Source organism: Ornithorhynchus anatinus, chromosome 2, assembly GCF_004115215.2.
Source record: "Ornithorhynchus anatinus isolate Pmale09 chromosome 2, mOrnAna1.pri.v4, whole genome shotgun sequence".
In the NCBI taxonomy this organism is placed as follows: Eukaryota; Metazoa; Chordata; class Mammalia; order Monotremata; family Ornithorhynchidae; genus Ornithorhynchus; species Ornithorhynchus anatinus.
Window position 1 is genome coordinate 30781243 of NC_041729.1, and position 21242 is coordinate 30802484.

Here is a 21242-nt window from a genome sequence, read left to right on the forward strand (position 1 = left end):
ATAGCAAGCTCTTAACAAGTACCATAAATTATTATTTTCCTCCATCTCCCTCAATCTGGCTTCCACCCTCGTCACTTCACTGAGACCGCTCTCTCCCAGCTCAACAGTGGCTTCCTCCTCGCCAATTTCTTTTCCTTGGTATTTGTTAAGTGCTTATTATGGGCCAGGCACTGTTCTAAGTGCTGGAGTAGATACAAACTAATCAGTGAGGACTCAGTCCCTGACCCACATGGGGCTCAAGCCTTAAGCCCCATTTTCCAGATGAGGTAACAGGCACAGAGAAGTGAAACAACTTGGCCACGGTCACCCAGCAGACAAATGTTGGAACTGGAATTAGAACCCAAGTCCTTCCGATTCCCTTGTCTTTGTTCTATCCACTAAACCAAGCCACTTCTAGAATCCAGACTATTCAACTTAATCCTCCTCGACCTTTTGGCTGCCTCTGACACCTTGGACCACTCCCTTCTCCTGGAAACATGATCTAAGCTGGGGTGTTTTTTTTGGACCCAGCGCTTTCTTGGTTTTCCTCTTTCCGCTCCTCAGTCTCTTTGACTGGTATTTCCTCTGCTTCCCACCCGCTAAGTGACCATCCTGACCTCTTGATTACTCCCTCCCTCTTTTCTGGAACGCTTTCCCCCTTCCATCCAGCAGACCACGGCTCTCCCCATCTTCGAAGACCTCCTGTAAGCCCATCTCCTCCAGGAGGCCTCCCACCCTACGTTCCCCCCTACAACTGCCACTTCCACGTGCCCATGACACCTAAGCACTTGGGCACACACCCAGCTCGGTAGCATCTCTGTACTTATTTTTACACTCTATTACTTCCTCCTACCTGTTACTCATTACAGTGTCTGTCTCCCCAGTCAGACTGTAAGATCTTTATCATTAAGACAGGGAATGGGTTTACTAACACTTTTGTACTCTCCCAAGCGCTCAGTACAGTGTTCTACACACAACTGGGCTCCCCCAGCGCTTAGAACAGTGCCTGGCACATAGTAAGCATTTAACAAATAGTATCGTTATCATCATCATGCTAGTGGAAAGGTCTTTCTTCGATTCTCTCCTTTGTCTCCTTAAACACCAGACTGAGAAAACCAGACACAGAGGATGCTGCCATCTTTAGAGAAAAAGAAAAAAGAACTTGGAGGCTAAATGGCTCCCCTGTCCACTCCAATGTCTCAGGGAGTGGGTTTGGCTCCTGTAGGCATAGCTGCATGCTTGTGGTCTTGCTGTCAACACTTTAAATCTCCTTCCCCCTCCTGGTGACTGCCTGCTTCTGGCTGTCCCACAGATAAACATCCGTTGATTTCAACCCAAGAGCCTGTGCTCTTTGATGTCTCACCCCGGGGACCCCAAAGCCTACCCACAACTTGACTTTTAGCCCTGTCCTCCGGCCTGCCCTTCCCTATCCACTGATCCCTGAAGGTTTCTCCCGGAGCCTCAGGTTCTCATCTACAGTGAAGCCTTGGCATCTTCAGCTGACTAACTGGCGAGGCTGCCCAACCTTCTTTAATACTCACAAGTGTGAGTGGAGAATCGAAACCAACAGCAGTTAAGCACACAGACAGGTGACCTTTGGGACAAAGACATGTAATTCTCTTAAAATTTATTGGTGGCTGCTGAGAAGTTTTCCCTTCCTCAGAGCCAAGATTGCCAGTTCTCCCGAAGCCAAGTGTCCATACGGAGGAGCAGCACGGCCTAGTGGAAAGAGCACGAGCCTGGGAGACAGCGGGCCTGGGTTCTAATCCTGACACCACCTCCGACGGGCTGTGTGACCTTGGGCAAGTCACTTCACTGGGCTTCAGTTCCTCATTGGCAGACTGGGGATTCAATACCTGTTCTCCCTTCTGCTTATACTGTGAGCCCCATGTGAGACCTGATTATCTTGTATCTACCCCAGTGCCTAGTACAGTGCTTGGCACTTAGTAAGCACTTAACCAAAACCACAATCATCATCATTGCACTGATAAGGGAGTCACTTGAGGGAGAGACAAATGGGCCTGCAGCCAAGCGCTATCACGGTTCGGTGCCTTTTCTCCTCAACAAAGGCAAAGAAATAGCTGGGTTCTTGCCCCTTCCTCCATCACCCCCTCCACGGATTGCTAATAGGTCTTCACCTACCTTGCTCAGGCGGAAATGGCAACTTCCCGGCATGCAATGCTAATTCCAGAGCAGAATCTTCCTGGGTAACAAATGGCTCCAAGTTCAAAGGGAGGGACATGATATATTGCCCAATCTGTAAGAGAAAATCAAAACTTGCAGCCTGCTGTGGACATCCCAAAGGCCTCGGCACGATGCGGAACCTGTGATATGGGGACACGACTCTCAAAATCAATAATTTACACACAGACAATCCACTGCAATTTGTACTCAATGAAAAAACACTTTGGACAGCAGGCTTTTCGCTTGTTTGGTCCTTGTAAAGCATTTACTATGTGCCAAGCATTGTACTAACCGCTGGGTTAGACACAAGGTAATTAGACTGTCCCACCTGGAGCTCAAAGTCCAAGTCAGAGGGAGTAGGATTTAATCCCCATTTAACAAGATGAGGGAACTGAGGCACAGGGAAGAGAAGTAACTTGCCCAACGTCAAGACCAGTGGTGGAGTGGGGATTAGAACTCAGAAGACTCCCAGGCCCCTGCTCTTTCCACTACTCCACGCTGCTTCTCTGTGTCACATGTGTGCAAATGTGGTTAAAGAGAGATGAAGAAACAGCGATCCTTCTCAAACTCTCCCTTACTTTTCGGTTATTTTCAGTCACCCACCTTCTCCATCTCTGCCTCAGACTCCTGTCTGCCCAGTGACTTGGCCTACAAAACGATAACTTCGGATGGACCGTTGTTATCGTTTCGCAGCAACACAAAACTACGTCAGTCGATCAAGCAATCAAGTTTACTGAGCGCTTACTGTGTGCTACTGGGAGAGTGTGCTGCTACAGCAGCTTTGGCAGACACGTTCCCTGCCTCCCAAGGAGACTACAGCATTACTGTTTGGAGTTAGGCTTCAGCAAGTCTGTACAGGGTTTCCTCTTGCCCACCCTGTGGGGATTGTCGGGGGTGGGGGGGGGCCGGGCGGGGAGTCGTATTTACCAACTCCTATTCTGTTCTCTCCCAAGTGCTTAGCCCAGTGCTCTGCAGGAAGTAAATGCTCAATAAATACCGCTAATTGACTGATGGATTGTCCTTCTTTCACTCTCTGCCCAATCTTCTGTGTCACCCTTGAACTTGGATTTGTAGCCTTTAGTCACTCTCAGCCCCACTGCACTTATGTAGACACATCCAGAATTTACTTATTTTTAATGTCTGTCCCCTGAGCTAGACTGTTAGATCCATGTGGGCGGGGAACATGTCTACCAACTTGGTCATATTGTATTTTTCCAAGCATTTAGTTTAGTGCTCTGCACACTGTGAGTGCTCAGCAACTATGATGATCGGTTGCCTGTGCCAAACCCATGTGGAGCTGAAGTAACTCTTGCTTCAATGCTGCTAAACAGCTGTCTTCCAGCATCTGGCTTTTGATGATCCTGTCTTGCTATTTAATACTAAGCTCTGCTCTTAGGGGCCGACTAAACTACTGAAGACCCTGACTACCTGATCTAGGGCATGTCAAGTCTCGGATATACATGCACGGAAGCATTATTACTAGGCTGGAGCGAGCTGTGGAGCTAGAGGCTTCATTCCAATCAACCCGCCGATGGCACTGGTTGAGTGTTTGCCATACTCTTCTGACGCCACAATCCGCTGGGTGCCTACTCTTCCACCAGCCTTTCCAGAGCATGGACTGGCTTCATAATCTAGGCTTCTAGGTACTCATCCTCCACAGACATTTCCGAATAAAGACTAAAAACCGTTTATTTCCTTCAAATCCAGATTGTGAGTATTCCTATCCCTGCGGCTGGGATTCTAAATGCAGAAGTGAGGTGACCGAACTATTTGCATTTTAAAGGCCCAGACAACCCAAATAAAAACACACTGATTTCCCTGGCTTAGAAAACCCAGGTGACCCCCAAACAGTCTCCTTCTTACATTGCTGATGTACTCCAGAGGAGTGAGGCTGAAAGTTGGCAGATCTTCTGTTAGGGTCTCCCCGATGCCACCCGAGTTCCAGCTCTGAGGGAGAGAGTTAGAGAATAGGATAACGTCAATAAATCGTACGTTTCACGGAAATCGGGACCCAGAAGCATTGGGAGATAAAAGGGAAAATGGAAAAAGATGGAGAAAGTCAAAGCAGAGGAGGTCCCACGGCTTTACACCGCCTCCAGAGAAGTTTGACACGCAGGAGAAGTCATTTAAAAGGTCCCCTTCACTCAGCACCCCTCCTGATGTCCCATTAAAAGCAGTGTAGCTTAGTGGATAGAGCAGGAGTGGGAGTCAGAAGGTCATGTGTTCTAATCTCAGCTCCGCCACTTGTCTGTTGTGTGGCCTTGGGCAAATCACTTCACTTTTCTGTGCCTCAGTCACCTCATCTACAAATTGGGGTTTAAGACTGTGAGCCCCATGTGGGACAGGGACTGTGTCCAACCCAATTTGCTCGTACGCACCCCAGTCCTTAGTCCAGTGCTTGGCACATGGTAACCGCCTAACAAATACCATAATAATAATAATACTGTCTTCAAAGTCATCTATTTCATGATAACCCTTGGAGGATTTCAAGTTCTTCTTCAAAAACCTCTATGGACTTAGAATCATTTCCAAGCATTTCTCAAAGTTGCCGGGACACTCAGAAACAGGAAATTCAATTGTATTTACTAAGCAGTTACTAAGTGCAGAGCACTCCTACTCCCTTCTGCATTGCCCTGACTTGCCCCCTTTATTCATCCCGCCTCCCAGCCCCACAACACTTATGTATATATCCGTCATTTATATTAATGCCTCTCTCTCCCTCTAGACTGTAAGCTTGTTGTGGGCAGGGAATGTGTGTTTACTGTTATATTGTACTCTCCCACGCGCTGAGTACAGTGCTCTGCACATAGTAAGTGCTCAATGCATACAACTGACTCTGTACTAAGCACTGGGGAGAGTAGACTATAATACAGAGATGGTCTCAATCGCATACAAGTTGACAGGCATTATTTGTGAAAACCCAAAGGACACTCCGTTTTATGTGGTATCCTCGACAGAGGTTCTGTCATGGACCCCAATCTTCAAAGCAGGATTCCAAACCTCTCCTGTGGGAGGAACATTCACAACGAGACTTTACTTCCTGGTGAATGTCAGCCCAAAGTGGAGTTTGTGGCCCTGCCAGGGGTCCACAATCCCCTTCTCCAGGTCCCTTTTGGAGGCTGGAGTTGGGAGCCTGGAGTCAGGCCTGTGGAATGGAAACAACCCTGGCTCCAGTCCTCGGCTCCATCAGCCTCCCAGATCTCAGACTGGTGGAGCGGAGCGCGGCACGTGTGCCGACAAGCACCAGATTCCTCGTCACCCATCAGGTGATCAAAGTCTCCGGGCAGAAATGCCTAACTTTTAATGAGCTGATTCAGGACCCTTTCTGTCACTGCTCTTCCGCATCTGCTCCGGACACCTCCTAGAACCACGAAGCTCATGACCCAAGCCGGGTACCTCAGAGTTGCTGGAAAAAATATCGGGATGAGAGGAGAAGTGGAAGGACAGGGGCTGGAGGGAGACAAAGAAAAAGGGAAGTGGCTTTTTAAAAAAATATCAGAAACCATTTGGGGGCAATGGATGTCTCCACGAAAAACTTGGAGCAACACTCATGTCCTCAGTTTCTAACGAAATGGGCATTTTCTAAATAAAGTAAATGGGAAATATCTCCAAGGACATTTCAGGGAGGGAGAATGAACATAAAAGCCTGGCCACTTAAGATACCAACTTCAAGTTTCTAGGGGTTTTTGTGTTTGTTCTTCCCCCTCCCCGTAAACTAAGAAAAGGTCTATGAACTTGTGAAACACTCTATGGTTTCCGTGAGAAGGTTTCTCAGCTAGAAACGGAGCCAGGCCTAATCTAGCATTCCAAGAAATAAGATAATTTTGAGGAACAACTGAACTCTGATCAAGTTTGCCCTTCCCTGACCAGTAGTGCTACCGTCCCTACCCACTTTGCTCCCAAGAAGTGGATGTGAAAGGCCACCTCAGTTGTAGGACCAAATTCAAGCAGAAAAATAAATGGAAACAGCAACCAAATGAAACATTCTTGGATTGGGGGGAAGTGGGCGTGCTACTCTAACCAGAACAAAGGAGAGACGATCCTATCACAGATAAAGGAGAGGGAGGTATATCATTAAGGGATCCAGGAACCAAGTGCCATGTGTTACGGGACCAATGCCAACCTTCTCACTGTACCTCGATCTCGTCTATCTCGCTGCTGACCTCCCACTCATGTCCTGCCTCTGAACTGGAACGGCCTCCTCTTCGTGTCTGACAGACAATTACTCTTCCCACCCTCAAAGCTTTACTGAAGGCACATTTCCTCCAAGAGGCCTTCCCAGACTAAGCCCTCATTTCCTCTTCTCCCACTCCCTTCTGCTTCACTGATTTGCTCTTTTTATTCACCCCTCGCTCAGCCCCAAGGCACTTGTGTACAGATCCAAAATTTATTCAGTTATATTAATATATCTGCCTCCCCCTCTAGACTGGAAGTTCACTGTGGGCAGGGAACGTGTCTACCAACACTGTAACACTACTCTCTCCAAGCACTTAGTACAGTGTTGGTATTTGTTAAGCGCTTACTATGTGCCAAGCACTGTTCTAAGCGCTGGGGTAGACATAGGGGAATCAGGTTGTCCCACGTGGGGCTCACAGTCTTAATCCCCATTTTACAGATGAGGGAACTGAGGCACAGAGAAGTTAAGTGACTTGCCCACAGTCACAGTGCTCTGCACATAGTAACCACTCAATAACTATGACTGATTAAACATCATAAGACAAGGAGTTGAAAGTTGTCAGACATTTCACATGAAAAATGAGTTACAAGAGAAGGTGAACTCATAAGATTTAACTCCTAACTGAAGGCATTTGAGGTGGTCTCTTGTCTTTTTGAAAGAGTGAACATTTGAAGGGTAAAACCAAATGCTGGGTCTTAGAAAAAGAGAAAACATCCATTTGAGAATGGGCACTGAAGAGAGGCCTACGAAGTACAAGAGAGAGAGCAGAGAGGTTTCTGAGACAGGCCTAGGACCTGGGGATATATCGAGCAGAGGCTGCTGCTGGGAAAACTCACCTCCATCTTGGAAACAAGCAAGAGCTGCTGTTTGATGCGCAGGAAGACAGAATCGAATGCCAACTGATGAGCCTGCTGGTTTAGGCGAGTCAAGGCTGTTCGAGACGCAGAGAGGAGGTTGTGATTGCTCGATCCTTTTTCCTAAAAAGAAGTTAAGAGCCCATTTTGGAGACCAGATAATTCCCCAGAAGTTTTACAAAGACCCACGGAACAATGATTCTGAAAACACGGATAGGTCTAAGCTGGGAGTCGGAACAATTGCGCTTTCAGAGAACACCTGTGATTTTTAAAGAACACCATCACCGAAGGGGTTATTTGAATACAAATCTTGAAAAGTTTCTGAGAAAAATACGGCAACTATGTTCAGGCCCTCGGTGAAAGCGTGGAAAGGAGACCAGCTTCGCCCCCATTTTATATGCCCCCAAGAAAAAAAATGTAACTTTCGTGATTTCCAAAGGAGTCATGTCGATACCACTTGGTTGGAAGACAGCATATGTAGCAGCTTGGGAAGGTGCTAAGGAATTCTAACTAGCCTGAGAAAATACAGATGAGGGAAAATGTAATCTGAGTTTGGCTCTTATAAATGAACCGATTAAGACAAACGTACATAAATCTGATTAGCAATAAAGATAAGTGGAGTTGCTTAAAACTAGTCCCAGAAACACGGATGAATGAACTTACAGAATTGCTTCAAGAAGCATACATGCCAAGCTTAAATGCAACTGGTTGAGAGGCCAGAGTGTGGAGAGAGGAATCGCATGAAGAGGATGGACAAATGTTGAGGCTTGAACCTGCTGTGAGATATGTAGCAGCCTGGGAAATCACTGACTGGGTTGGCATAAAGGGGCCAGATTTGGAAAAAGCCAGAAACCTGTAGCCAAGGGCCCAGGGCAGGAATAAGTTCAGGGGTGCTGGCTCTTTTAGGTGAAAAACAACAAAATAATACAGTTATAGTTTGTAGGCCCACGGAACAGATTTGGCACATCATTATTAGTGCCACAAAACAGATTGGCCCCGTGGAAAGTGTCAGAAGTGCTGGGAGTCAGAGGAGTTGAGCCGGGGGGTCACAGGAGCTGGGTGTGAATCTCAACTCTACCAGTTTCCTTAGTGTGACCATGGGCAAGTCACTTAATTTCCCTGTGTCCCAGTTTCTTCATTTGTAAAATGGGGCTTCAATAACTGGACTCCCTCCTACTTAGACAGGGAGCCCTACCTGAGATAGGGACTGTGTCCCACCTGATTGTCTTCTACTTACCCCAATGCTTAGAACACTGCTTGGCTCATACTAAGCTCTTAAATACCATTAGTAGTAAAATTAGTATTATAAAATAACACGCCCCAAGCTCTGGACTCAGTACGGGAGTAATATTCCAAACCAACTCAGGGACAGAGAGGCAGAGAACTTTTCCAAATGAAATTGCCTTGAAGGGTTTCTGGAATATTAAACTCACAGACCAAATGTTCCCAAAACCACCATTCCACCTGGAGATCCGGGCCCACTCTTTCGGTTCAGGACTTCGGGACAAGCAGCAGCAGCCACGTTAAGGGGTCCACGGTTTCTTTTCCCACACAAAACTGCGAATACAGAGCAGCTCCCCAGCCGCAGAGAGAAGAAGCAATATGGCTTAGAGGAAAGAGCACTGGTCTGGGAGTCAGAGGACTTGGGTTATAATTCTGACTCTGCCACTTGTCGGGGTTGTGTCACCTTGGACAAGTCACTTCATCTATGTCTTAGTTTCCTCCTCTGTACAAAATGGGGTTTCGATTCTTATTCCTCCTCCTCCTCAGCTCGTGAGCCCCATATGGGACAGGGACAGTATCTGACCTAATTACTTGCTATCTAACCCAGTTCTTAGGTTGTGAGCACAGAACTTGTCTACTAACTCAGTTATACGGTATTCTCTCAAGTGCTTAGTACAGAACTCTGTAAGTGCTCAGTAAATATGATTGACTGATTGACACCCTCCTTTGCCCCCAACAAGAGGGAACAGCTGAGAGCCCCGACAACTGGCTTAGCGACTAGGGACCACAACTGGGCCCCTGCCCCTATCAGTCTGGCCGTATACCTTGAGGGTGTAAAGGGTTTCCATTAAACTGGTATATTCGGCGGGATTCTCTTTCTGAAGATAATTATATTCCTGCCAGGGATTCTTGACCAAATTCTTCTTGTCTTGCAGGCTGCTGTCTTGAAACCCGGTCAAGCTGCGAGGACTGTAGGAGTCTGAGAGATATTTGCCAGCAGTGGTCAAAATCCTGTAGTAAAAATGATCGTTATTTTATATATATCCATAATGTAATTTATTTACTTATTCTAGTGTCTGCCTCCCCCTCTAGACTGCAAGCTCGTTGTGAGCAGGGAACGCATATATCATCTCCTTGTATTTCCATTGTAGCACTGGTATTTGAGTACCTACTGAATGCAACAAAGTGTACTAAGCATTATTTACATCATGCTTTCCTCCATAATAGAAAACAGACATTCTTTCCTCAAATTTCAGCACATCCCCATGAGACGGGGTTGGGGGGAGAGACATGGACAGATATGATCATCCCATTTTACAAATAAAGAAAGAAACCACTGGAAGAGAGAGAGGTGACCACTTGCCCATGGTCACACAGTGATCCCAGGGCTAAATGAGGGATTAAAATTCAAGTGCCTCGGCTCCTGGCACACTTCTTTCTCCAACAGGCTGCCTGGATGACCAAGGGTTAGCACCATTCCAGTTTTAAGGGATTTTGGGAGGTATCTCTCAGGGGACCTGCTGTCACAGATAGTTCAACACCTGCACCTTTATGGTCCAACCCTATAGACTATAAAACACTACAGAAAACTAAAGGAGCCCTGTTTGGGTGAATCAGAATATGAACGAGGGCGGGATTCCTGGTCCCATGGCTGAAAAAGGGATCAATTGAAATGCTGAGGGCTGGTCTGGAAGCCCAGGGGTTAACATCCAGGATTACCCTTAAAGGCACAGACAGTTAAGACACCCGTTCCTCCTCTGCCTGTATTTTCCAAGTTCCGGCTTCATAAATGCTCGCTCTCCTTACAGGATCTTGCACAGCTGAGTTGCTGCATCATCCTGCGACCCAGGACTGAGCAGCAAAGTACCGATGAGCAATAAATCTTCACGGATGGTCAAGGGAGACCCGACTCAAGTCTCAAGGTGAAGCTGCAAGCGTTTTCTCTAACCCTCACATCTCCCTCTGACATCAGAGAGCTCCCTTGGATAGGACCATTTAACCTTCCAACCCCTATAATAAATCACCAAATCCTAGCTTGCTGAAATGTGTGTTTCTACTATATTCTTGATTCTGCACCATTTGACTATTTCCTTAATTTATTCCTTTCTTTAAAAAAAAAAGGGGGGGGGGGGAGGAGCACAACAGGTCAGGTTTTTCTACTGAGTTCTACTGAAGATTCTAGTCAATCATATTTATTGAGTTCTTACTGTGTACAGAGCATTGTACTAAGCAGAGGGGAGAGTACAGTACTCATCCGCTCTCACGGCTTTGACTACCATCTCTACGCAGATGACACGCAGATCTACATCTCCGCCCCTGTCCTCTCCCCCTCCCTTCAGGCTCGCATCTCCTCCCGCCTCCGGGACGTCTCCACCTGGATGTCGGCCCGCCACCTAAAACTCAACATGAGCAAGACTGAGCTCCTCATCTTCCCTCCCAAACCCGGTCCGCTCCCAGACTTCTCTATCACCGTGGATGGCACGACCATCCTTCCCGTCCCGCAGGCCCGCAATCTCGGTGTCATCCTTGACTCGTCCCTCTCGTTCACCCCACACATCCTATCCGTTACCGAGACCTGCCGGTTTCACCTCTACAATATCGCCGAGATCCGCCCTTTCCTCTCCACCCAAACGGCTACCTTACTATTACGGGCTCTCGTTATATCCCGGCTAGACTACTGTGTCAGCCTTCTCTCTGACCTCCCTTCCTCCTCTCTCGCCCCGCTCCGGTCTATTCTTCACTCCGCTGCCCGGCTCATCTTCCCGCAGAAACGATCTGGGCATGTCACTCCCCTTCTTAAACAACTCCAATGGTTGCCTATCGACCTCCGCTCCAAACAAAAAACTCCTCACTCTAGGCTTCGAGGCTCTCCATCACCTTGCCCCTTCCTACCTCTCCTCCCTTCTCTCTTTCTACCGCCCACACCGCACGCTCCGCTCCTCCGCCGCCCACCTCCTCACCGTCCCTCGGTCTCGCCTATCCCGCCGTCGACCCCCGGGTCACGTCCTCCCGCGGTCCTGGAACGCCCTCCCTCCTCACCTCCGCCAAACTGATTCTCTTTCCCTCTTCAAAACCTTACTTAAAAATCACCTCCTCCAAGAGGCGTTCCCAGACTGAGCTCCTCTTCCCCCTCTACTCCCTCTGCCATCCCCCCTTTACCTCTCCGCAGCTAAAGCCTCATTTTCCCCTTCTCCCTCTGCTCCTCCACCTCTCCCTTCCCATCCCCACAGCACTGTACTCGTCCGCTCAACTGTATATATTTTCGTTACCCTATTTATTTTGTTAATGAATTGTACATCGCCTCGATTCTATTTAGTTGCCATCGGTTTTTACGAGATGTTCTTCCCCTTGACGCTGTTTAGTGCCATCGTTCTTGTCTGTCCGTCTCCCCCGATTAGACCGTAAGCCCGTCAAACGGCAGGGACCGTCTCTATCTGTTGCCGACTTGTTCATCCCAAGCGCTTAGTACAGTGCTCTGCACATAGTAAGCGCTCAATAAATACTATTGAATGAATGAATACAGTAAAACAATAAACAGACACGTCCGCTGCCCACAATAAGCTTACAGTCTAGCCTGGTTCCCAACACGTTACCCGGTAGAATCCCTACCCCTTTTCAGCAGAAACAATGCGGAAACTGGGGCTGTGGAGAGGAAAGCACTGATACGATCCAGCTTCCTCACGCAAGATTCCTGCCTCTCAGTGACACCAGCACAAGCCAGCTTGTATTGTCTCCCTAACCATAACACGACCTCGGCAATGTGGAGTTCCCAAGGCTGGGGGGTGACACACCCTACGCTTGATGATGAACTGAATTCCAGACTATTTCAAGTTGCTGCCCCTGCTCATTGGAGGAGTGACTCAAATGAGGAGTCCTTGTTCAATATTTCAGCTAGTTGGGAAGATCAAATCACCTGTACGGGTTTGTGTCACACGTTTAGTCTTCAGTGGAATCATTGTGAAACTGACTTCATAACCAAGGTGGGGGAAGAAGAGGGTCAGAACCCAGAAGAAATGGAGAAAATAGTTATGCTGTCCTGTCCACAGGTCCTCCTTGTCCAAGAAGCATTTTTGGACTGTTGGTATGCACTGAAAATCTCAGTCACAGAGCAGGTTACTCTGCTCTTCCTTTCTTTCACCGCACCAAAAAGACAATGACATCCCCCAGAATCACATCACTTGGACAGGTTCTATTTTTTCCATTCCTATTCCAAAAGCCATAGTTCATTAATAACTGGACTAGTGGGACCTAGCCTCCTCAATCTAACCTACATGCCACAGCTAGAATAGCCCCCCGTCAAATCCCTGCCGCTTACCGAATCAAGCCCAGATTTCTCCCTGCAGGCTTTGAGGCATTTTCCCCCATCTGTAATCTATTACAGTGTCTGTCGTCCCCTACAGACTAAGCTCCCTGTGGGCGAGGACCATGTCTACCAACTCTATTCTACTGCACTTAGACTGTGAGCCCTAAATGGGACAGGGACTCTGTCTGGCCAGACCTACCCAAGCACTAAGATCAGTGCTCGACACATAGTAAGTACTTAAGTACAATAATGATAATACTCTCCCAAGTGTTTAGTAAGATTCCCTGCACACAGACAGAACTCAATAAATATCACCGATTCACATTCTTCAATCTTGCCCCAGTGACCCCACATTCATCCCCAGATGCAGGCCTACCCACACACATCATTCCAGCTCAAGTCAAGTTCTCACTTTCCTGTTTCCAGGCCTTGAGTCCAGGGGTCTAAAGCAGGGGTCCCTGGCTGGAACAGTCGCCCCTCCTTCACTCTGCTAGTCAAATCCATCCTTGAAATTGCAACTAAATACCCATGTCCTCTCATCAGCCTTCCGGATTAAACCTGATTAAAAACACCACCCCAAATCAGCTCACTTTACTCAACCAAGCAGCGTGGCCTAGGGGATAGAGCATGGACCTAGGAGTCAGAGGATCTGGGTTCTAATCGTGGCTCCGCCATTTGCCTGTTGGGTGACCATGGGCAAGTCACTTTGCTTTCCTGCGCCTCGGTTTCCTCAACTGCAAAATGGGGATGGAATACCTGATCCCCCTCCTTCTTAAGAGTCCAAGCCCCATGTGGGATAGGCACTATGACCGATCTGATCAACTTGTACCTACCCCAGTACTTAGAACGGTGCTTGGCACATAGTAAGTGTTTAAACACCATTAAAAAATACTCATTTATAGTCTACAGTCTCTGTCTACATAATGGATTCTACTCCACACCAGAATCTGTACCCTTTGGACACTTGGTATTCAACCCACCTTCAGCCCCAGAGAACTTACAAACATATCGGAAATTTATTTATATTAATGTCTGTCTCCCCTCTAGACTGTAAACTCCTTGTGGACAAGGAACATGTCTTACTCTGTTGAACTGTACTCTCATAAAAACTTTGTACAGTGCTCTGCACGTAGTAAGTGTTCAGTAAATACCACCAACTGATTGATTATTCAATCGCCAATGAAGAATGTAATTTAGTCATCAAAGTCCCCGCTTGTTATTTATTTAAATGTCTGTCTTCTCCTTTAGACTGTATGCTGCTTGTGGGCAGGGGGCATGTCCACCAACTTAATTGTATCGTACTTTCCCAAGCACTTAGTATAGTGCTCTGCACATGATAAGCAGTCAATAAATAAAACTGACTCCCTCCTGTCACTTGCCACTCCAGTCCATATTTCACTCTGCTGCCCAGATCATTTTTCTAAAAAAAATTCAGTCCATCTCTCCCCATTCCTCAAGAGCCTCCAGTGGTTACCCATCTATCTCTGCATCAAACAGAAACTCCTTACCACCAGCATTAAAGCATTCAATCAGCTCGACCCCCCCACTACCTTGACTTCGGTGATTTCCTACTACAAACCCAGTCCATACACTTCGCTTCTCTAAAGCCAACCTACTCACTGTTCCTCAATCTCATCCATCTCACCACCGACCCCTTGCCCATGTCCTCCCTCTGGCCTGGAACTCCTTCCCCCTTCACACCCGACAGACCTCCACCCCTCCCATCTTTAAAGCGCTATTAAAATCACATCTCCTCCAAGCTGACTTACCTGAGTAAACCCTAATTTCCCCTACTCCTTCTCTATCCACCCAACCCTCACCTCCGCAGCACTTACGTACAAATCCATAATTTATTTCAATGTCTGACCCTCTAGACTGAAAGCTTTCTGTGGGCAGGGAAAATGTCTACCGACTGTTGTATTCTGCTCTCCCAGATGCTTATTACAGTTCTCTGCAGCGCTCAATAAATACCACTGGCTGACTGACTGACAAAGCTCTTGGCTTTTGTGAGAATTATCCCAACTGGACTTTTCCTACACGTTCACTATAACTTTTTCTGTAGGGTTCCCTTCGATCCGACATCTAGAGAGATGGGAAGGAAGCACGCATGCCGCTTACCTGTTGGCCAGCTGCTGTTCGAAGTCCCCGCTCTGCCGCAAGAGCTCTCCACAGGTGGCTATTATCCTGAACAAAACAAAAAGCACTTCAGGTGGAAACGGCCGGAACGCTGACATTTGCACGGCAAACAGCGTCTCATTCATAAAAATTCCAACTATTCACAACATTTTGTTTGGCTGGTTCCTGGAAAGTTAACCATTTCATACTTCAGTGGGAGTGTTTCCTTCTCTTAGTAACTACCATTGGACACCTTTTATGGTCTTCCAAGTCCCTTAACCATGAGCACCCTTAGCCCCACAGCACTTACATATATAACTATAATTTCTTTATTTCTATTAATGTCTGTCTCCCCTCTCCAGACTGTAAGTTCCTTGTGGGCATTGAATGTGCCTACCGACTCTGTTATATTGTACTCTCCTAAACGCTTAGTACAGTGCCCTGCACACAGAAAGCGCTCAATAAATATCACTGATTGATTGCCTGATGAAGTTGATTGTCAAACTAACAAATCCAAGGAGATTCAGAATCCTGGGATGCTCGGGATGAAAATATGGCCCCGTGGACAGTTGAAATTAAATAACTTTTCCAAGACAGACAATATTACTTAATATTTTTTGAATGTTAACAATGAGAAAGAAGATGCATAGATTATAAAACTTGGTCTGGAGACGGCAACCTGTTATCTCCGCAGCTGGTCTACGAATCCGTTTGACCTAAACTAATACCAACCTACTCATTTTTGCTCCGCCAAATAACGACATTCACTGCATCAACCTCTACTTGAAGTGTTCTTAAGCCTAATGTAGACCTAAGGCACCAGGTTTATAAACTGTCCCAGCCGTAGATTAAAAACTTTTTTGTTTTTCAGTTAAATGTTAACTTCCTCTAAAAATGGCTATGGTATGGTATCTAAGCATTCCATCGTGGGGAAGGTTTATGAGGAAGTATAGAATTCCATCACTGCACCTATATACCACCATCGTCAGCCAACCCTAAAGAGGAAAAGAAGTAGGTACAATCATTTATCGAATGGGCCAGTGTATATACCACTTTGGCATATGTCAGGCAATTCTGAGTTCTGGAGACGGTGCGACGACCCGAGTCAAAGGACGTTCCTATCTCGCAGAGGCTGGCCTGGCTTAGGAGCAACTGGTATTTACTTCTCTTGGAGGAAACTCAATAGGACATTACATTTTAAAGTTTGGCTTCAAAAGGAAATGGATCCCAGGGTGGCCAGAAAAGAGCAGTCCCTGAAACCCCAGCTCCAGATCTACCCAGTTCTGAGACCCTCTGGCTACTTCAAGGATGATTCTGGGTTTGAGGTCTGTCCGAGGTGGGTCCTGGGTGGGAATAAACTTCCTTCTAGTCCCTGTGGTCCTAGAGTCACCATCCCTCCCAGAGATAACAGCCTCTGCATGCAAGAACCTGGAATCACTTCATATCAGGTGTCCCCAAGGTCCAAGCCCTAGCCGTGCCACTGGCCTGCTGTGTGACCGTGGGTAAGTCACTTAACCTCTCTGGGCCTCAGCCTCTTCATCTCTACGATGGGGATAAGACAGACCACGAGCCCTGTATGGAATAGGGGTTGTTGTCTAATCTTCTAACCACGTCTCTACCCAAGCGCTTGATAGGTGTCATTACTGCTACGATTACAATGTTCTCCTTTTTAATGGAAAGGGAAGCAACATTTTCCATTTCAGAAGAAGACCCCAGCCAGCCTTTCTGATTCCTTTCTGAGCCACTTTACCTGACTGAGTTCTGGAAAGCCGTCCAGTCTTCTTGAAAGAGGGAGTCGGCAGGAATATCATCCAGTTTGCACTTCTTTCTAATTGACTGCAGAGTGTTGGTGAAATCGGACACGTACCTTGGATGAAAAAAGGAAAGAGCGAGTTGACTCAGTAAAACCCCCAAACTTAGAAAAGCCATTGGAATGATCTGGGCTCCGGTAAAGAGCTCTAACAAGTACATTCCACTACAAAGCTAATTCAAAGAAATCTCTTAAACGACCCCAGTTCAGTTGAGCTATCAGCCAATCCCTGTTGAGAAGCTACGCATTTTAGCCATCCTGGCCTGTAAAACCACAAATAGCCAGGGAACCCAGCTATGGTACAGAGTTCTGAGATGCTCAGAGTCCCTAGACGAAGACTTGGAAAACACCGGGGATAGCAGCGTGGCCTGATGGAAAGTGCATGGATCTGGGAGTCGGGACACTGAAGAGTTTACTTCCAGCATCACCATTCGCCTGCTGGGCGACCTTGGACAACCCACTTCTCTGTCCCTCAGTTTCCTCCTCTGAAAGAGGGGGCTAAAAATACCTATTCTTCCATCAATTAATCGTATTTATTCAGTGTTTACTGTATGCAGAGCACTGTACTAAACTCTTGGGGGAGGACAGTCGGTAGATAGGTTCCCTGCCAACAGTGAGTTTACAATCTAGAGGGGAAGGCAAATGTTTATATAAATACACGAGTTACAGATAGGTACATGAGTGCTGTGGGGTTGAGGGAGAGGTGAATAAAGGGTGCAGAACCAAGTTCAAGGGCAACCCAGAAGGGAATGGGAAAAGAAGAAATGAGGGAAGGCCTCTTGGAAGAGATGTGCCTTCAATAAAGCTTTGAAAGTGGGGCGAATATTCGTCTATCAAATACGAAAGGAGGTGGGAAGTTCCAGGCCAGAGGCAGTATGTGGGCAAGAGGTCCAGGGTGAGCTAGACGACACCTTTTCTCCCTCCCTCTTGGAACGTGAGTCTCCTCTGGATGGAGTCCAATCTAGTTATCGTCTACCTACCTCAGCGTTTAGCACAGAGCCTGGCATATCCTAAGACCTTAATAAATACCAACGTGAAGAAGCAGTGTGGCTTAGTGGAAAGAGTATGGGCTTGGGGGGGCGGTTAGAGGATGTGGGTTCAAATTCCGCCTCCGCCAGTCGTCTGCTCTGTGACCTTGGGCAAGTCACAACTTCACTGTGCTTCTGTTACCTCATCTGTAAAATGGGGATTGAGACTGTGAGCCCCACCTTGGACAACCTGTTTACCTTGCTAACCCAGGAACAAATGCTTGGCACATCGTAAGCGCTTAAGAAAGACCTTAATAAATACCAACGTGAAGAAGCAGTGTGGCTTAGTGGCAAGAGCATGGGCTTAGGAGTCAGAGGTCATGGGTTCTAATCCCAGCTCCGCCGCTTGTCAGCTGTGTGGCTTTGGGCAAGTCACTTAACTTCTCTGTGCCTCAGTTACCTCATCTGGAAAATGGGGATGAAGACTGTGAGCCCCGCAAGGGACCTGATCACCCTGTATCTACTCCAGCGCTTAGAACAGTGCTCGGCACATAGTAAAGCGCTTAACAAATACCAACATTATTATTATTAAATACCATAATTATCATTGGGATCCACGGCAGCCGTGCACTAAGAATATCTCACAAATAGATGGGATTCTTACAGTAGGGACATATGGCTGCAAGTTTTGCATCTTATGGACAATGTACCTTTCTGGCTAACTTTCCTCCCCCGATGAGACTAGCCACAGTTGACTGAGGTGGGCAGCAGCCTATTTGAGTCCAACCGGCCTATGCTTTATGTGGGAGGCAGAAGGAAATAGAAGCAGCGTGATCTACTGGATAGAGCACGGGCCTGGGAATAAGAAGGACCTGGGTTCTAATCCCGGCTCTGCCGCTTGTCTGCTGTGTGACCTTGGGCAAGTCACTTCACTTCTCTGTGCCTCAGTTCCCTCATCTGGAAAATGGGGATGAAGACTGTGAGCCCCATGTGGGACAGGAACTGTGTCCAACCCATTTATCCTCTATCTACCCCAGCGCTTAGGACAGTACTTGACACACGGTACCGCTTAACAAATACCATCACTATCACTAATATTATTTGAGGAAGGAAGGTTAAAAATCACCGGGAAAACACTGCTAGAAAGCACTTCCCTATCGGAACGCTTCACTTGCTCCCTTCTCAGATTTGTTCATTTTCTCGTAATCTAAGTTTTAAAAGCCGTCAAGGTTTAACAGTGTTGGGAAGCCAAGACTCCACCTACAGTCCCTTTTCTTTGAGAAGGAGAGGACAGCAGCTTTCCCGGTATGTATTAAAAAAAACAAAAAACCCACAAACAATTCAGCTAAGACAAACTGGCAGTGGAATGTCGTTTCCAGTGTAATTGTATTTTAGAGACAGGAGGTTAAGTAATGGTGTCACCACGGTAACTATGACAAATATGTATTTTTCAGGGCCTGCTGCCCAATCACTCATTTAAGCAGCAGCAGTACTTAGTGGATAGAGCACAGGCCTGAAAGTCACAGGTCATGGGTTCTAATCCAGGCTCCACCACTTAGCTGCTATGTGACCTTGGGCAAGTCACTCCACTTCTCTGTGCCTCAGTTCCCTCATCTGTAAAATGGGGATTGAGACTGTGAGCCCCACATAGGACTGGGACTGTGTCCAAGCCAATTACCTTGTATCTACTCCAGCGCTTAGGACAGTGCCTGGCACATAGTAAGTGTTTAACAAATACCATAATTATTATTTACGCAGTCCCAACCCCACAGGCTGTGAGCGGACTAGCTTCATTTCCCTCCTGGAGAAAACTCTGCGACCAGGTTTCCCCCAACCACCGCAGAGTACCCACGGACACCCCAGATTTCTACAATGGCGCTCTCCCAAGCGCTGAGGACAGTGCTCTGTACACAGTAAGCTTTAGACTGTAAGCTCCCTGTGGGCAGGGAACGTGTGTGTTATACTGTTATCGTGTACTCTCCCCAAGCTCTGCACACAGTAAGCGCTCAAGAAGTATGAATGACAGTGAGTGCTCAATAAATATGGCCGATGAACTGGATCAAACTGGACTTTTCATCTGAATTAAATCCAGGAGTCTCTGCTGAGGCCGTCAGAGTGGCACGCTGAGAAATTCCATCGAGAAGCGATGACTTCCTCGAGAGTCATTTTGAGCGAGTCGTTCATCTTTTCCAAACCTGCAGCGGCTCTGCAGGGCTTCCCACTGCAAATTAGTTTCTTTCGGGCCCTCCACCCTCATCTCCGGCGCTCTGCTCCACTCCGTTGCCAATGAAACCCAGTTGCCAGTAGCCCCCACATACACACTGCCCACCCCCACAACAGCCCACTGACTGAAACATTTCCCCACTACCTACTAAACCCCACCCCCCTCTCTCCATCCCAGCTCGGCTCAAGGTTCAACTCCTTCCAGGCACCCTCCCCACTCTTTCCAATAAGAGCTGTGGTTGCTTGGGTAAAAATGTCGAGATCTTCATTCCTTGAATCCACACGTTCCTTTATTCTGTTGGTCTCGTCGCCCCCAATGGATCCCAGACTCCTTAGGGGAATGAATCATGCCGCCTTCTTCCTTGGCAACTCCCTGAACTGGTGGCCGAGGGAATTTGTATTCGAATGATTCAGTCTCAGTCACAAGATTCTCAGGATCCCTTGCTGTGCTTTGGAACCGCCAATGACTTTTCAGTCTGTCTTCATCAGTAATACTTACCGAGTGCTTACTGTGAGCAAGGAACTTAAGCGTTTGGAGAGTTCATTCATACATTCGATCATTATTGAGCACTCACTGGGTGTAAACTACTCTACTAAGCACTTGGGAGAGTACAATATAACAATCAACAGACACATTCCCTGCCCACAAGGAGAGTGCCACAGAGTAAGCAGACGCAACCCCTGGCCTCACGGGGCTTGCGATCTAAACGAACCAGCGCAAAAAGACAAATTTTCCTTATCTGGTTGGAGAAGCAGTGTGGCCTAGTGGAAACAGCACGGGCCTGGGCGTCAGAAGACCTGATTTCTAATCCCACCTCTGCCACCTGCCCGCTGCGTGACCCTGAGCGAGTCACCTCACTTCTCTATGCCTCAGTTTCCACAGGCGTCAAATGCGGATTCAATACCTGTTCTTCTTCCCTTTAGACAGCAAGCCCTATGTGGGGAGAGAGACTGAGTCTGATCTGATTACTCCGTCTCTCCCACCGGCACTTAATACAGAGCTTGACACACATAGTAAACACTTAAATACAATTATTAATAAATTCAGTGCCTTACTTGTTGAAGAGGGATTTCAGGGCAGTCAGCAGTCCACACGTCCCCAGCCCATCAGTGAGTTTGATGCACCTGTCCACCGCTTCAGAAGCCAAACCGAAGAGCTTGTTCACTGAATGGCTCAGTTCTTGGACACAGTCGATAACTTCCCAATGTTCCTGATCGGCACACAAGCAGGAGAGAGAAGCTGCTTTCAGGCATAAAAGCATCAAGCTCAGTCAAGACTAAACATACAAAAAGAGGAAGGAGAGGCCAGAGGGCCTTGTACAGGCTGGAAATTCACCTATAGTGGAGATGGAAGCCAGGCCAGTAGGGCCTGGGCCTAACCAGACGTGGGTCCAGGCTCACTTCC

The 21242-nt window shown here is 47.4% G+C and overlaps 1 protein-coding gene across 1 annotated transcript in view; it reads right to left on the bottom strand.

Moving 5' to 3' along the window:
* COG7 (component of oligomeric golgi complex 7) overlaps nt 1–21242 on the bottom strand; it is a 50946-nt gene that overhangs the window by 4083 nt on the left and 25621 nt on the right. The window contains exons 9-15 of the mRNA XM_029057125.2: nt 20894–21048; nt 16587–16703; nt 14840–14905; nt 9243–9429; nt 7177–7317; nt 4027–4110; nt 2122–2236 (exon numbers count right to left, since the gene is read on the bottom strand). Of these exons, the coding sequence (XP_028912958.1) occupies nt 2122–2236; nt 4027–4110; nt 7177–7317; nt 9243–9429; nt 14840–14905; nt 16587–16703; nt 20894–21048 (865 nt within the window). The remainder of the gene's footprint in view (nt 1–2121; nt 2237–4026; nt 4111–7176; nt 7318–9242; nt 9430–14839; nt 14906–16586; nt 16704–20893; nt 21049–21242) is intronic.